The 16651-nt window shown below is 37.6% G+C and overlaps 3 protein-coding genes and 1 long non-coding RNA gene across 6 annotated transcripts; 2 read left to right on the top strand and 2 right to left on the bottom strand.

The window, feature by feature from the left end:
• The first annotated feature begins 689 nt into the window (after nucleotides 1-689).
• On the top strand, nucleotides 690-2390 carry GRXC1 (Thioredoxin superfamily protein). Of its 2 annotated transcripts, XM_086256100.1 has the most exons (5): nucleotides 690-924; nucleotides 994-1116; nucleotides 1297-1385; nucleotides 1879-1977; nucleotides 2134-2390. In XM_086256100.1, exons 2-5 carry the CDS (start codon nucleotides 1016-1018, stop codon nucleotides 2232-2234), a joined length of 390 nt encoding a protein of 129 aa, XP_086112226.1. In that variant the 5' UTR covers nucleotides 690-924; nucleotides 994-1015; the 3' UTR covers nucleotides 2235-2390. The 2 variants fall into 2 exon arrangements, with proteins under 2 accessions (XP_086112226.1, XP_086112225.1); XM_086256099.1 differs by having other exon boundaries at nucleotides 690-1116.
• Nucleotides 2391-3368: 978 nt separating this feature from the next.
• Nucleotides 3369-6911, bottom strand: LOC147274752 (uncharacterized). The gene has a single exon (XM_086256087.1). The coding sequence runs from the start codon at nucleotides 6385-6387 to the stop codon at nucleotides 3484-3486; it is 2904 nt and encodes a 967-aa protein (XP_086112213.1). The 5' UTR covers nucleotides 6388-6911; the 3' UTR covers nucleotides 3369-3483.
• A 2302-nt stretch (nucleotides 6912-9213) lies between these two features.
• Nucleotides 9214-12980, bottom strand: LOC147274751 (uncharacterized). 2 transcript variants are annotated; one of them, XM_086228047.1, is made up of 5 exons: nucleotides 12703-12980; nucleotides 11957-12023; nucleotides 11249-11650; nucleotides 10076-10419; nucleotides 9214-9796 (listed from the first exon to the last, which is right to left on the bottom strand). In XM_086228047.1, the coding sequence occupies exons 1-5, from the start codon at nucleotides 12781-12783 to the stop codon at nucleotides 9581-9583; spliced, it is 1110 nt and encodes a 369-aa protein (XP_086084173.1). In that variant the 5' UTR covers nucleotides 12784-12980; the 3' UTR covers nucleotides 9214-9580. The 2 variants fall into 2 exon arrangements, with proteins under 2 accessions (XP_086084173.1, XP_086084174.1); XM_086228048.1 differs by having other exon boundaries at nucleotides 11249-11647; nucleotides 12703-12975.
• Nucleotides 12981-13147: 167 nt separating this feature from the next.
• On the top strand, nucleotides 13148-15465 carry LOC147274750 (uncharacterized). The gene is made up of 4 exons (XR_015119665.1): nucleotides 13148-13279; nucleotides 13592-13667; nucleotides 13993-14256; nucleotides 14459-15465. It is a non-coding gene; the product is annotated as an uncharacterized LOC147274750 (long non-coding RNA).
• Nucleotides 15466-16651: the final 1186 nt, after the last annotated feature.

Below are 16651 nucleotides of genomic sequence, written 5' to 3'. Positions count from 1 at the left end.
TCTTGTATTAAAACTAGCCTCTCCACACTAGCGGCATTTTTTTTATTGCATAAACACAAATATTTTGACAAGCATATTCAGTTTAATAAATAACGAAAAATTAATTAAGCAAATAGACATCAATTAATTAAGGAGAGAGGGGCGACAAACAAATTTTTATGGGCAGTAAAGTAAATTTAAAAAATAGATAACCGATCATTGGATTTAAGCCGAAATGATCTCAACTATTCAGATCCGGAGATAATTAAAAAATTATTATGTTTTATTATATAGATTTTAATTTTTATGTAGATATAAATATAAATATACGTGATTTTAGGAGATAAAGAAACACTCTGTAATAAAAATTTTATGAGTTATAAGTTATTATGTCTATTTCTTTCATTATGTAACAACTTAAAAGTGGACCGCATTAATTTTCATCTTCCGTCCATTTTTTTTTTCTTTGGAAGCTGCATTTTATCCTTATCTATTAAAGACTGAAAAGAAGAAAAAAAAAAAACAAGAAAAGGAAAAGGAAAATTATACGATGATATAATCATATAAATATATAATGCCTCTAATGATATTTCATTCTTTTTGTCAAAAAAAAAAGAAAAAGAAAAAGAAAAAAGAAGATATTTCATTATTATTAGAGAAATTACTGTAAATTCATGTGACGTAAGCTTATGCCCCGTGAATTCGACGCAGTCAAGGCACCCCCGAAACCCCAATTGCAGGCTTCTCTCCCTGTCTGTCTCGTTGTGGAAGTTGATCATCATCTTAAAAATGCTTATTGCGTCAGTTGAAGACAGAATCATTGCCTGATTAGTCAGCAAGTGCATGCAAAATCGGATTCTGATTCCAACACCTGTGCTCTCTCTGCTCTCTTCCTTCTTCTAATTCATTGCCAATTTGCCACCAAACAACCACGCTCAACACCTGGTCTCACCCCTCTCTCTCTCTCTCTCTCTCTCTCTCTCTCTCTCTCTCTCACATATTTATCATATATAGCACAAAACACACAAAAGGGCAAATGGGTTCACTGCTAACCAAGAGTATCAGCAAGGAACAGCTTGAAATGGCGCTCGACAAGGTCAAGACCACCGTTAACTCCAACCCAGTCGTCGTCTTCAGGTTTTTCTATTGCTTTTTTCAAATATATTGATTAACCCAATTTAGAAATTGTGGACTAATTAAATGGGTTCCAGTACCCATTGATTTTGGTGAACAATCCATTTCAGAAATTCATTAGCTTTATTGTAGAAGCAGGTTTTTAATGGTAATATTGATGTGTTTTGTTTTCCATGTTGGCAGTAAGACTTACTGTGGTTATTGCAAGAGGGTCAAGCAGCTGCTCTCACAGCTTGGAGCAAATTACAAGGTCATTGAACTAGATGAGGAAGGTAAATTTTCTCTCTTTCTTGATCCTTTTCATCATTTTGTGCTTTTGAGAGAATTGACTGTCCAATTTCATTGCTTAGGACTTGAAAGTTATGCCTTGTTGGACTACCTAGCCAAGTGAAGACTTCTTTGGACTTTCTTGATTGCTTAGTAATATCCTCAAAATCCTAGAATTAAAACATAGAAGAATCAAGACTTGAAATTCAATGAGAAAGAAGTATTTTCTATGGGTTGCTGACTACTTAGTTCATGTTATTACCCCAAACTATTTAGTTCTTATCTCTTATTGATGTCATATGCTTTCTTCAATTTCCTTACAGTTACATAATCCATCTTATAAATTAAAACCCAAATTGAACAATATTGAGTAACTTTAAGTTTAAGTCGAATGGGAATTTTTCTTTACATGATGTTATAAGAAGGTAATTCTGAGCTACTCCTAGATAAATTCCTATTACTAGGTTTCTGAGCAGTTTATATGTTTTGTTTTTGAAGTTGATGGAGGTGAAGTTCAAGCAGCTCTAGCGGAGTGGACTGGAGTTGGGACTGTACCTAATGTGTTTATTGGGGGAAAACACATTGGTGGCTGTGACTGTAAGTGCAATAGTGCATATGTTTCATTGCTTATTTCATGTTCAGTATAGCATGCATTATATCAAGTTATCAACAAAAGACCAAGCAGACCAAATAATTTCAATTTAATTCTTTTTCTATTTATTTATTTATTCTTTTTCTTTTGGATCATCACAGCTGTTCTAGAGAAGCACCAGGCAGGTCTGCTCGTGCCTCTTCTCAATGAAGCTGGTGCCATTGCTAAAGCTAACCAGCAAGTAAACATACCATATTCCTAGGTCAAGGTTCAAGGAACAGACTAGATGTATTATGTAATAATAGTTAATATAAAAAAATAATGTAGCTACTTAAATGTTGTGCTTGAAAAGCATAAAAGATACTCATTAAGTTGTACAAACTATAATTCCCTGTAATAGGTAATGGTTTTCTGCCAAGTTTCAGTTGCAAATTTGATTTGTTGCTTCTTGACTAAAATGGTATGTACGCAAATAATTGATGTCCATGTTAAACCTGAGGAAGCAGAAGGCCTTCTAAGTTGTGCATGATTATAAGCTTATCTGGCATAGCACCATATCTGAGAGGGATGGTTGGGATAAGCTTGAGATGTATGTTAGGTGGATTCAGTCACAAACCCACTTCCAATTTGTGCAAGTTTCGGCCGGCGGTTGACTAGTGGAATTGTGGGTCAGAGTAGTAGAGTTTGAAGCTCTCTAATGTTGGGGGTCCAAACTCAAAAGTTCAAACATCTGCCTAGAGTCGACCTAACAATTAAAAAAAAAAACACCGCGACTATTCTTATGTCGTGCCAATTTTGCACCAGTGAGTGTGCGGCTCTGAGTCTGAGCCTTTCATTCAAGTCTTGCATGTTGCAGACAGATGCAGCTTCTGCCTTTGGTCTAATGATCCTAACCCTCTGCTGGGTTTTTATGTGCTTATTTTTATTTGACTATTAATTCTAGTCATATTATAAATTTAAGAGTGAGCAAACTCTTCCCAAAAAAAAAAAAAAAAAGAGAGCAAAAAACCGATGGATTTATAACATTTTTAGGCGTGCATGGATCAATGCGAACCGTTGGGTTTCCCATTGAGTAGCGCTAAGGTGGAAGTAATAAAAAACAAATACGATTTTATTTCCCTAATCTAGTTGCATGCATCATTATTTGACAAAACCAAGAACAGGATCTTTTTTCAATAAACAACACACGAGCTACATCAAAGGGATCCTACCCAACATGCGTTCTTCTTAGCCTTACAGGAAAAAATCTATACACTCATTACTCATGACTCATGAGAACTCTATGCTTTAAACGATGCTCGACAGTTCAAGAATGCAAAATAGAATCACATAGCACTTCCATCTCGTAAAGAAAGACTGAAACATTAAAGGTAATAGCGAGAGAGAGAGAGAGAGATTGTACAACAAATTCCATTTAAAAAGACCAAAAAAATAATAATAATAATAAGAAAAGACTTGAGTAATTTCCATGACTTGATTCAGAAAAAGGTATTTACCGAGGCTTCTTTTATTCATTTTGAGGTGTAGAATGCATGCTGCTGTTGCATTTCTGCAGTTTCTGAAGCAACCAGCGTCACAGAATCCACTTTCCAGTAGTCACCAACCTTCTTCTTCTCATTCCCTAAACCAAATTTCTCCTCTTCTCTCTTGCACTCAGTCCCACCACCATCCAAGTTGGAGATTGAAACTTTTCTCCAGTTGCACCACATCCTTAGCATGATATAAAGCATCACCAAGCATATTACTGTGGATGTCAACACAATGGCAACTGTAATACCAGTCCCTGCAGTTTCCGAAAGGCGCTTTTTCGCCTGCCTTTCAGATTCCAGACAGGACACTAATGGTGGGCCGCAGAGCTTCTGATCATTGCCCAAGAAGGAGCTTAGTGGGAATCCTGAAAAAGTTGAAGGAATTTGGCCCTGGAGATGATTATTTGACAGGTTCAGCATGTGTAGGCTGGTCAGCTTCCCAAGTGAAGCAGGAACTTCTCCTTGGAGTGTATTGGAAGAGAGATTCAACCTCTCCAACTTCATTAGATTACCTAGAGATGATGGGATTTCACCAGTGAAGAGGTTTTTGCTTAGATCCAGGATCACTTGTAACTCTGTTAGCTCTCCCAGCTCAGATGGTATCAAACCTGTCAACAAGTTCTCTGAGAGCCTCAGTTCATAGAGCTTCTTGCACTGCTGGATTGTTGATGGAATCGAACCCGAAAAGTTATTTCTTTGAAGATTAAGAACATTAAGTGAAGTAAGGTTTCCTATCTCTTCTGGGATCATGCTGGAAAGACTGTTGCCATGCAGAGAAAGCTTCAGTAATTTTGAACAGTTTCCGAGCTCTGCAGGCATTGTTCCATGAAAGTTGTTAGATGAGAAGTCTAGTTCACCTAGTTCTTGTAAGCTACCTAACCATGGAGGTATTGTTCCTGTGAATTGGTTGTTGTTTAGTAAAAGATGCTCAAGCCTCTTACAGGTAGACAATTGAGGTGGCACTTGTGCTGTGAGGTTGTTGAATGATAGATCAAGAAAGTTGAGCTCTGTGAGTTGACCAAATTCAGAAGGGATGGTGCCGGTGAGGTGATTGTGTGCAAGGCGGAGACGGCTTAAATTTCTACACATGGCTAGTCTGGAAGGAATGGAACCTGAAAAGCTGTTGTTTGTTAAGTCCACAGCAGTCAGAGAATTTGAACCTGTGAGAGGAAAAATGCTTCCACTAAACCGATTGTGAGAGAAATTTATGATCTTGAGGTTTTTGAGAAGAAAAAGAGATTTGGGGAGAGGACCTTCAAAGGAGTTGTTGTAAAGGGTAATGGTGCTTAATTGTGAAGCAAATCTGAATGTGGGTGGCAATGTTCCTGAGAGCTTGTTATCAGCCAAGGCCAATAGCTGAAGGCTTGTGCAGTAGCCTAAGCTTGGTGGAATGGGACCTGACAAGCCATTCTGCCTCAGTTGAAGCAAAACTAGATTCTTTAGTTTACCAATTGTTGCAGGGATGGACCCTGTGAAATGGTTTCCAAAGAAATCAATTGCTGTTAAGTCTGTGCAGTTGGTTAACTCTCTTGGTATGGATCCTGACATCTGGTTATCATACAGATAAATGGTCTTCAACCTTTGTAGCTTTCCAACCTCCCCTGGAATTCTACCTGTGATCATGTTGTCAAACAGATACAGATTTTCCAAGTAAGTCATGTTTCCAATTTGTGGAGGTAGAGTTCCAGTGAAGCTGTTGTTATTGAGTACAAGATCTGTGAGATTCTCTAGTTTGTTGAGGGCAGCCGGTAGTTCTCCTCCGAAACTGTTATCTGAAAGGTCTAATTGTTGGAGTGAGGAACAGCTCAGTAGCTCTAAAGGAAAATTTCCAGAGAGCTTATTTCGAGCCAGAAGAAGCTGCCGAAGATTTGAACTGCTGAGGCAGAAGTTGCTTGGAATGCTACCTGTCAAAGCATTATCAGACAGAACCAGAGCTTCAAGCTTCTTTAGTTGGGAACTGAGAAAGCCTATGCTTCCTGAGAGGTTGTTTCTTGATAAGTCAAGCATCTCAAGCTGAACCAACAGGTTAAGCTCAGAAGGAATATCACCATTCAATCTGTTCCCTAACAAATTTAAGTACTTCAAATTGGGGAGTTGGCTTAGCACAGTAGGAATTGATCCAGAAAGGCTGTTGTTGGCCAGGTTCAGAACTTGCAGTGATTTAAGGGATCCTAGCGGAGAAGGGATGTCTCCTTCAAGCATGTTGTTGGATGCAGCAAAGTTCTGGAGCTCTTCACAGCCATGAATCTCTTCTGGTATGAGGCCACTGAGACTATTGTTTTGCAAATCAAGAGATGTCAGATGCTTCAAATTACCAATATCAACTGGAATACTTCCATTTAATTGGCAATATGCAAGACCCAGCACTCTCAGCTCAGTCAAGTTACCAATGCTTGGTGGAATTGCACCTGATAACATGTTATCTCCTATTTTTAGAACTTGCAAGTTCTTCAAAAGACCTATTTCTGCAGGAATCTCCCCAGAGAGAAAATTCGAAAATAGGAGAAGTACTTTAAGATTTTGTAGCTGTCCAAGCTCAGGAGGAAGTGGACCAGTGAAGGAATTTGAAGACAAATCGAGTGTTTGGATCGAAGTGAGTTGCCAAAGCTCAGGTGGGATAGAACCTGATAGTCCTGATCCAGACAGGTTCAACCCAATAATTAGCTTCTGATCATCTGAACAAGCAAGGCCATTCCAACTGCATATATGAGCTATTGGAGACCAGTTGTTGAGAACTCCTGCTGGATCAACTAGTTCTGATTTGAATCTCAGAAGCCAGTTTGAATCCTTCAAATCATCTCCAGGAGCAACAGTAAGAATAGCATGAAGTATTGCCAAAAACAGCATGAAATGAGACATTTCAATGCTACCCCTTACAAAATGCATGACCAAGATCAAATTCAAACCAAAGTATCAGATACTGATTCTGAAGATTTAGAATTGCTACCCAGTAATTCCATCAAGAAAGAAAGGCAAGAACAAGCAAGAGAATTTGAGTTCAACAAAATCAGCAAGCTAGCCAAGTGGCAACAAGAGATGGAATATCATTCAAGGAGGGAATTTGATTAACAGGTAACAGAAGTTTAAAACTATGGTGGAATAATGGATGCTTGGAGTTTAAATAGCCTACTGAAGTAGGCCTAGCTACCTAATCAGTTTGCTAAGAAAGTTGATAATCATAGTGCATCAAAAGTAATTAAGCTTTAACCAAGAGTCCTCTTTTAAGGTAGCCATCTGTTTTTACCTTTTTCCAGTGTTGCTAAAAGATATGATGTTTCTTTTCTCTCCTTTTTCTTCTCAAGGCATACATGGAATGTTGAAACAATGTTTAAGAATCTTATGGAATGGGGAAGTGCATGGAGATAAGATGGTGTATAAGCATGGCTGAAAGAAGAACACAAAGTTAGGAGGAAGACCCCACTTGTGCCTAATAGAAAAATTCAACAAGTGGACCTCACTCTAGGCTTTAAATTTAGGGTGGCTGATCTCTGCAATATAAATAAACTATCCGAGTCACAATATGAATTTTTTTCTTATAACCCACAAATATATTCCCAAAAATTATGATTGACTTTCTCATAGATTTGGTCAGTTTAACTTCTAGGACTTCAGTCAACTAAATAGTTACAAATCCATTGTGTGTTGCAGCACATGGGCATAACAAAGATGATAGATTCATGCATCTTCTACTGTCATTTTGCATCATGGTTTTTGTAATTAGTATATTGTGCATATCCTCTTTAACATAATTGCTAGCCCTTCACAATTTTCTTCTATAGCTCAAGTGGTAGAGGATTTATCCCGACACCTATGGCCAAAATTTGACTCTCACATTTCCCCTTCTCCAAGTCAAAAGAAAAAACAAAAGGATTGAATACTCAAACATTAGATATTTTGTACTGTAACACCAAATACTACATTTAATATAAGAAGAAAACATAAAACCAAAACAACCACGTTTGATCGATCAAAATTTCACAGTAGACCACTTGATCAATCATGTTGAAACAAGGAATAGGACCAAAGACCATGTGAGGTTTGGTGTAATACGTTCAAAAGAGGTTGAGTTGGCCCAATTAGGCCTAATAAAATGGGCAGAGAATATTGCCTCAATATATTGAAGGGATATATTCCTGCTACTATAATGAACCCAAGAAGAAGAGGACAAATAAGTTTGCTTGAAACTTGGTTTTCTAATCTTTGATACAGAATTCTAATTGCTTGGCTATCAGCAATAGCTTTATATCTTACACCTTTGCTTGGTCTCTCAGGATCCAAGAAGAGGCACTCAATATGGATGAAAACCTAACAAGGTTTGCCCCACCAAAATCCTCAAAGAGGAAACAAAGTACTCATCTAGCTGGACCATTTATATTTGTTACCCGAATGGCCAAATGCTTGATCAAAAAAAGAAAAAAAAATGTCACCCAAATGCTTATTTTTCATTCTCAGCTTTACCTACATAGAATTCTTGTTTTTATCTTTATTTTTTCAGTTATGATTTTTAGAGAAGAAAATTTGGACTTGCCTTCTTTTGTAGAGTAGAAATATTATTACCAATTTGACTATGGTCCTGCCCCTATATAAAGGTTAAAGGTTAACCGAGTGTTACACATGCAACTTTGATAAAAAAGGTATCACGTGCAACAAGTTGGTCCAATAGGTCAGAAACATCTTCATGACTGCAAATCTACATGGCTCAAGATATGCCATATATTCGTTTCTATAATGCAGCTGAGTTTGATTTTTCAAACACCCAATAAGAGTTTTCTTTCTGACAGTACGCAATACAACGTATTGTATCATTTTTCAAGATATTATTGTCCTCAACCTAATCTGAGTTTTTATCTGAATTGTAGGAATAAGAGAGAGAATGTTCCATCCCCTTTGGGATTTAAAAATAAACCAGAAGACAATTAAGTTTAAGTTAAAATTATCACGCCACTGAGAGCCAAGGGCAATAATCAAACGACACAGACAAAGGAGAAGGTACATAATTGAAGTCATCAATATAAGAATTGTAGTCATCAATATAAGAATTGTAGCAACCAATGAATCTTATTATTTATAAGAAAGAAGGTTCACTTTTTAGCAAAAGTAGTTATAACTTATATAAGTATATTAATAAAAAAGATAACATATCAACAAGTCCACATTATAATTTTGATGATCTATAATATTCTGAAGAACATTGATTTTCATTTCTCAGATATTTTTGAATACAGACCTGGCAAGTTTAGTCAAGGATTATTTGTCCAAACCAGTAATTATTTACTAGTTGTATAACAGTTAGTGTAGACTTTATTATTTTAATCTTTTCTTTGATCATCAGGGAAATGTTGACTTTGGCCTGCCTTTTATTTATAATCTTGTAGTTTTGGTGGCCAACTCTATTTGTAGGCTCTTAAAAGCTGGACCACGGAGAGAATATCACAGAAGAGACTGATTAATAAAGCTTCTCTAAAGAATGTCAGAGAAGAGATTGTTGGCTCTTCAGTGCAAGATTGCAAAATTTGGACTGCCGAGCTTTCATTAGATGCGACAAATAAAACTTGACTTTAATCTGTTAGGAAAGAGAGGGACTAACTGCAGTGGATGATAGTGAGTGAATGTGACCAAATTTTTGACACCAGCACATAGTTAAGTGTTATCACACCCATGGTTCCATAGATAAATTCAATTTTGCAAAGAAATCCATTTTGGGAGATCATAAAAGCTTGCAACTGAGCTTTCTGTCAAATTCTAAACCAATATGTTTCAATGTAAAGAAATTGTTTATAACCATGGGGATCACCACAATCCTGGCTCTAGGTCGTGGCAGAAAATGTAATCCATGTACAATAAAACTGGAGTGCAACGAATCATAAGAAAATAGAAGAACCAAAACTTTCACCACCTTTGCCCTCTCTTGCATTGTTAGTTCTCATTTACAAAATCCTATGCAACTACCTTCTAACTTGCTTGAGACTCGTCACGTGCTTCAGTGCCCCTTGCTGTCAAGAACTAAGCCACAACAAAAGAAGTTGAACTCACTAGCAGAGTTTCTGAATCACATGATCCTTAAATGATATTGATGCATTTACTGTGCAGTAATGGTGGTAGAAGAGAAAAACTTCATAAGGAAACTTGAGAGAGACCAAATGCAGATAACTCCGAGGCATTGAAGGACATTCAAAAGTGTACCCAAAGAGCTGTTTATTTCCAAGTTGTGTGAGGTCATCTCAGCTCCTCTGACCGTAAATGACAGAGCAGACACCAGCTGTGCTGCTCTATTCAGTTGATGCAATCTATAAACCTGTCAAGCATAACCAAAAAAATATTCATATCATTTCATAGTTTTCCAAATCGAATTTAATTGAGATTGTTAAACAAAACACAGTTTAAAAAGGGAGATTGATGGCCATACATATCAAACCTATTTATTTAGACAGGCAAGAATGTTAAGAGCTATCACCCAATAAACCTAACAAATTACAAGGTAACAACAGACACAAGATATAGCATGGAATCAAATTTATTTATTTTAATTTTTTCAATTTCCTTACTGAAACTGAAAGAATATGATTGGCCTTACTTGAAAGATGACTGGGATAACAGGCCATGAAGGCGACTTCTTATGTTTTGCATACTGCTCGAATGCAAATTGGACAACTATACCAACAAGATATGGAGCAAGAGTAGCAGAAGCTGCAGGGCCAGTCCATGGCCAGACATAACCCATAGTCACCATAGGAATTATAAGACTAAGTACCAAGGCAGCAACATATGAGATTCGCTGTTCTAATTGAGGGCCCAGGGTTCCGTTACTGTACATAGCCAATTCTGGTTCAGTTGGCCTCCTTATATGGTCAATCAGAAGAAGAAACACCGCAACACCACTGTAGAAGAGAGCTTCTGTGAAGAACAAGATGAGGAAATCTGATACAGAGCAGATTATGGATTAGACAAGAAAAAAAGTTTCCTAAGACAACAGAACTAAATGAGTTTCTAAAGGAAAATGGAATCTATTTGAAATATGATATGAGCCAAAAGTTTTGACACACTACAGTAATTAAAAACATGCCAAATTCTTATTGCCAATACTCGTTTAGTTTGCAAGAGCTGAAAAAACAAGGAGACACAGCTTTGCCAAGCCACTGAACCACATCTCATGTAACTTCTAATAACTTCACATCCTATTCAATATTTCATCCATGTTCCCATTGAGTACCAGCCTTCCTATATAGATATTTCTCTGTACCATCACCCTTTAGCTATGCTTCCAGTGTATCTAAAGTCATCTATCTCTATCATATTAGTGTTAAAATTTTCTAACCTACTTTGAAGTAATATAAAGATAAGTCGCCCAAAAGCCAATACATCCTGTCTCCCACCGGTCCTCTGTCTTATTAGAAGCCAAAGCTGTCCATAAATTGCCTAGGATCATTCCTTCACCAATAAGTGTCTAGTGTCCCTTGCCCCTCATCCATTTGAGTGGGCAGCATTAACTTTCATCTTGGTGGAACCAAGTATGGAATCCATCCTGTTTACCTGAAATCAATAATAATGCAAGTCGCAGCATAGAGAATGTGATACTCAGCAAGGTCTATACAGATATCTATAAGGAAACAAAAGCTCATGATGATGAGACAACTTTCATGTTCCTCCTAAGTATATAGTGCGATTATAATTTTAATTAAAAACATGTGACAACAAATATCTGGACTTGAAAAACATAAAACCACCACAGAAATATATGCATCCTCACCTGTCAACAAAGAATCCTCAAATACAGTCGAGAGAATTTTGCGCAGATAAAGTGAGGGGAGGATGAAAGAAGCAACAAGAACAGCTGGACCGATGAACCATAAAAAGTTGCTCTGCTTCCTTTCTGGATTATTTATAGAAACTTCATCTTCTCTTTTATACGGACGGTTATAAAATGAGATTAAACCTGGTTTTCCAGCGGTACCATCAAAATGGAAATATGAACTGCTAGCAGGAAATATACTTTCGCCATTAGGACGGTGATTTTCTTGCTCTACAACATCTGGTTCTATCTCGCTATATTGTGACTGGTCTTCAGAAACAGCAAAGAGAACACTCTGACTCTTTGGGATCCTTTTGCTTGACTTCTGTATTAGATGTATGGATAAGCATGGCTTGCCTACTCACAGTAACAGAAGAAATGGACAAAACATATTTAGAACAGTAGTAACCAATTTGGTACTTCTCAAAGTGAGTAGTGGGATTTACAGTTCACAAATTGTTTTGCAAAAAAGTTACCTAATAAAGGTCAAATTAATAGAAGCTACAATCAAATAAAGTCCATAGGTTTCCTTAACAGTTATACTATGATTTGAACAACATGCTAACTACCAGAGGGAAAATAAAATTAAGATTTTTTGCTAGCTATATTGTACCCTAAAGCAGAATTTGAAAGCTTTAGAAATTATAGAACAAACATGAAAGCTACCTTTAGCATATCTAAGCTGCTGAGTATCATGTTGTTGGCTGCTGTACGGTGCTCGTGATAAGCTCAACTGAACATCAAAGGAAATAAATTATATTAGACTATGGATGGAGATCCATTTTTAGATTAGAGTTCCATGAACCAACTAGAAGTGAATTAAAAAAACCCTCAAGAGAAAACTAGAAAAGAGGGAAAATCCACAGCACAGGGTGCATTCTAATGTGTTACTGTTCTGACTACTAGACGCTTAAGCTCAGTAGTAGTAACAAACGTAACAAACATGCCTCATTCATGTTTAAGATAATACAAAGAGGCTATTAACTAATATTCAGATATTACATAATGCCGCAAGACCAGAAACACAATCCCTCTAGCTTCTCGCAAAGACATGCATTTAAGCGAAAATTTTGAATACTTCAGACCAGTGCAACTAAAGTCTGGGCCAAACTAGAATCTTTAGCATCAAATACCCTCTTTCTTTCATTCAAGAGCTTAAATAACTAGCAGTACTGCACAACCTTATATCAGTACACTATGAGATAATCTTAGTAATAATATCTAACTGTTTTCTTTTCTTTCCTTTTTTTGTTGTGTACACTGATGTTGGTAGAATTAATTTGAAGTCTAAACCTTTTAGCTATCAGGAACCCCAACACACATTTTCACAACATGAGACATTGTTTTTCTTTTTGTTAGGGGGATATGAAGTAGAACATTTTCTGAGTAACCAAACGGGACTAAAACCTCACCTGAAGACCTCTTCTGGTTTGACAATAGGAAGAAAGAGAAGTTGCCGAACAAGAAACCGAAGAACCAAATTTAAGCGCCATATCTGCAGGAAGCAATAACAAGCCCAGTCAACAGAGACTCAACCGCGGCATGCTGCTGGATTTTAACGCAAACCCATTTCATTCGAAGAATATTTAAGGGCACCCATATAGAATATTTTCCGGGAAAAAGAAGGAAACGATGGGAAAGTGGAGGAATTCGGAGATACTGAGGAGTGGGGTTTTGTATATGTATTTACTATTTATATTATGTGGGATGAAGCGGGTGACTAGTTTGGACAAAATCCTATTCCTTCGTCTTTCATCGTCTTTAGTCTGTTTGGGTATGAAAACCGACCGAACCAACCCGAACCAAACCAAAGTCTAGTGCAAACTGTAAAACGACGTCGTTTTGGTGGCTTATATGCTTTCCGACTGGCGCCTTTCCCCATTTCCCCAAACCCTCTCTCATACTCTCAGCCCGACACTCTCCCTCTCTCATTCTCTCTCGCTGCGAGCCGCCGCCTCCTATGTCTCTCCCTCTTCCTCTCAAAATCAGGTATTATTTTGAAACCCTAGGTCCCTAACCGAAATTCTGTTCAATTTTTTCAAGTTTCCATTATGAATCAATGTATTTGCATCTCTATTAATAGATATAATAGAAATGCAATGGAATGTGTATTTGCATTTCTTTTCCAGTAGGGAATCTGTATCATGTTTTTCTGCTCAATAAATCAGCAAGTCATAGTTTTGTTGACATGTTTAACATGCTCATTTTTGAGTTGTTTAGCAATGGAATAGGTGGTTTTGTACAACCATCACCATGTGTGTATTGGTTTTCATTCCTAACAATTTTTTTATTTTCTGGCAGTTGGCTTGAGCCTTGAGGTTGAGGAATCTGATATTGCAGTTGACTTGTGCACTGCTGCTTTGCTTTGGGACTTTGGGTGAGTAGTTTCAAACTTTCAATTTGAGTAAACTTTTAGTTCAGTTTTAGCTAAACTGTTTGAAGGTTGGATATGTTAGATTTCTAATAAGGTTAATATTTTAACAAATATTTGAAATGTATTGTGCATATAGGCAGAAATAACTGGAAAAATTATGAGTAATCCATGTTTATATGAAAACTTAATCATTGGTCGGTATGTCTGCTATGTAGTGTTGCATATGAATGGATGCATACTGTATGTCTGCTAGTTTATTATAACAATTAACAAGATACACTTATGTTTTAAGTCTTCTTCATCTCACTGTCATGCTTTTCACATGCAGCAGACCTGCACATATATACAGCTTTTTTTCTTTTTTTTTTTTATGACTCGGGTATTGGGATCTTTGACCCGACTAATACCGAGGGCATATGTAGACTCATCAATCAGGACGGCCAGGACAAACCCCAACTCCATCGATTGTCGATAGTGGAATTGGGTGATGTTGGCCCCAACAGGAGTTTTTGCACCCAGGGGGGATCGAACTGAGGACCTTGCAAACTAGGCAGACTTCCCCAACTCGTCCTTACCACTGGACATATATACAGTTATACACCTCTTAGTTTCTCTCAACTTTTAATTTGTTTCTGCCGTGGTTAAGAATAAAATTATTTTTAAGAAAATGTAATCTGCTACTATTCTGCTACTTGCTACTTGCTGCCATTTAGTAATCCGTTATGATTGTAATCTGCTACTCGTAAGTTGCTGCTGTTTTTAAGAAAAACAGTGTTATGTGCTGCTGGTTGTAGATGGAAAACTCAGGTGAATCACCTCACCAAGAGGCAAGAACCAGAACTACTGGGACTGGGACAGCCGAATCACATGTGTCGCCAGTTGCCGAGACTCCAGTTAATGCAACTCAAACAACGACGCCTCAAACCCAAGTTGGTGAGAGTGGCCAAGCTGCTGAGGCTAAGAGTGTGAAAAGAAAATTTTCAACAAGGCAACCATCTGAGGTATGGTATCATTTTACAAAATATACATCTGATGGATATCCTAAAGCTAGTTGCAACTACTGCAAAGCTGAGTATGCTGCCGATACCAACAAAAATGGGACAAGTAGTATGAAACATCATCTTGAGAGATGTAAAAAATACCCCTATAGAGGAAAGGACAAAAAACAAAAGATATTGGCTTTGAAAGATGAGAGGTGGCCAGTTGCCGAGACTCCAGTTAATGCAACTCAAACAACGGCGCCTCAAACACAACTTGGTGAGAGTGGCCAAGCTGCCGAGGCTAAGAATATGAAAATAAAATTTTCAACAAGGCAACCATCTGAGGTATGGTATCATTTTACAAAATATACATCTGATGGATATCCTAAAGCTAGTTGCAACTACTGCAAAGCTGAGTATGCTGCCGATACCAACAAAAATGGGACAAGTAGTATGAACCATCATCTTGAGAGATGTAAGAAATACCCCTATAGAGGAAAGGACAAAAAACAAAAGATATTGGCTTTGAAAGATGGGAGGTGGTGCTGCCAACTGGAGTAGAACACGAGAGACTCTTCAATGGGCATGCCCCATGGAAGACTTAGTGGTAGAACACTAGAAAGTTCATAATTTCATTTTGGTCTTTGTTTTGGAATTTGGATGGTAATGTTAACTTTTATTTCATGCCGCTTTTCTTTTTCTTTTTTTTAATCTTTTGGACTGTAATCTTAATTTTTATTTCATGTTGCTTTTTTTTTTTTAATTTTTTGGATTGTAATCTTAATGAATTTATAGTTTCAATAGTTTAGGATGTTGGAAGATGAAGATGGCTCTAAATGTTTACATCTTTGTAGTTTTGTAGAGGCATGTCATGTGTTTGAAAAAATAGACATTCCAAAATGTGAACAACAAATGCAGCAAAACAAGTAAAGAATGATAAAAGCATATATGATGCATGCACATGTATAGTCTCATACACATCTGATGTATCTAGGCTTCAAAAAGGGCAAAAAACAATTGAGATATCGAATTTTGGGACATTTTGAACTCTAAATGTTAAAACAGGGGAAAAAAGAAATGTCAAGAACATAGTGAATCGGCCGAACTGAACTGATAGGAGTAGGTTTGGTTCGGTTTGGTTGTGAAATCCTTACTACTAGAACCAAACCAAATCAATTCTTTGTATTCGGTTTGGTTTGTGGTTCAGTCCTAAATTCGAGTCGAACTGAACCCTAACTCTTATGTGGATATTTTGTTTGTTTCTTTGTTTGTGAAATGTGATCTCTCTCCTTTCTTTTTATTTTTTATTTTTTTTTCTAGTCTTTATTCATGGTTGAACTTAGACATGGGAATAGTTGCACCCAAAACTTTTCTCTCTAGGGTTGTTGGTTTGATAGTCAGCCGCCACCCCCTTTTCCCTCCCCTCCCTCCCCCTTTCCCTCCAGTCACCCTTCGCCGCACCACCTTCCTCCTGCCACACCCGCTCTCCCCCATGCCCCTCCCCCCGCAACACGCTTGACCCACCACCTCCCTCTCACCCTACCTTGCCCCACCTCCCTTCATCCTCACTGCCAGTTTTCCCACTTCTCTGTTTTTGAGAGCTGCTTCACCCTCTTGTGGTGATTTTTCACCTTTTTGTGGTGATTGTTCCACCTTCTTGTGGTGGTTTGTTCTAGAGACTGATGCTCAGATTTGGAGGTTTTTCCTCTCTTTTTTCTCAGTCTCACCCTTGTCGGCAAGTGTTGGGTAGTCGTTACTTCCACTGCTCCCTACCACCTGGCCTGTCATCTTCGTCAGATTTCTTGGATTTTTTGCGATGATGATTGGATCGTGGTTACAAAAGCAATTAAGTCGCTATTTTACTAGAAGATGTGCGCTTCGACATGGGTGTCTGCAACCCCATCTTCCTCGACTCCCTTTTGTTCTTAGGTGCCTCATTGGCTCTTTTTGGTGGTTGTAGTTTTTGCTCGGTGACGCTGTGATGAGATGTTGAAGCTTTTGGGCTTT

The sequence above is a fragment of the Dryas octopetala genome, chromosome 9 (genome assembly GCF_963921425.1).
Source record: "Dryas octopetala chromosome 9, drDryOcto1.1, whole genome shotgun sequence".
In the NCBI taxonomy this organism is placed as follows: Eukaryota; Viridiplantae; Streptophyta; class Magnoliopsida; order Rosales; family Rosaceae; genus Dryas; species Dryas octopetala.
Note: the sequence above shows the minus strand (reverse complement) of the source record. Positions and strands in the feature narration are given on the sequence as shown.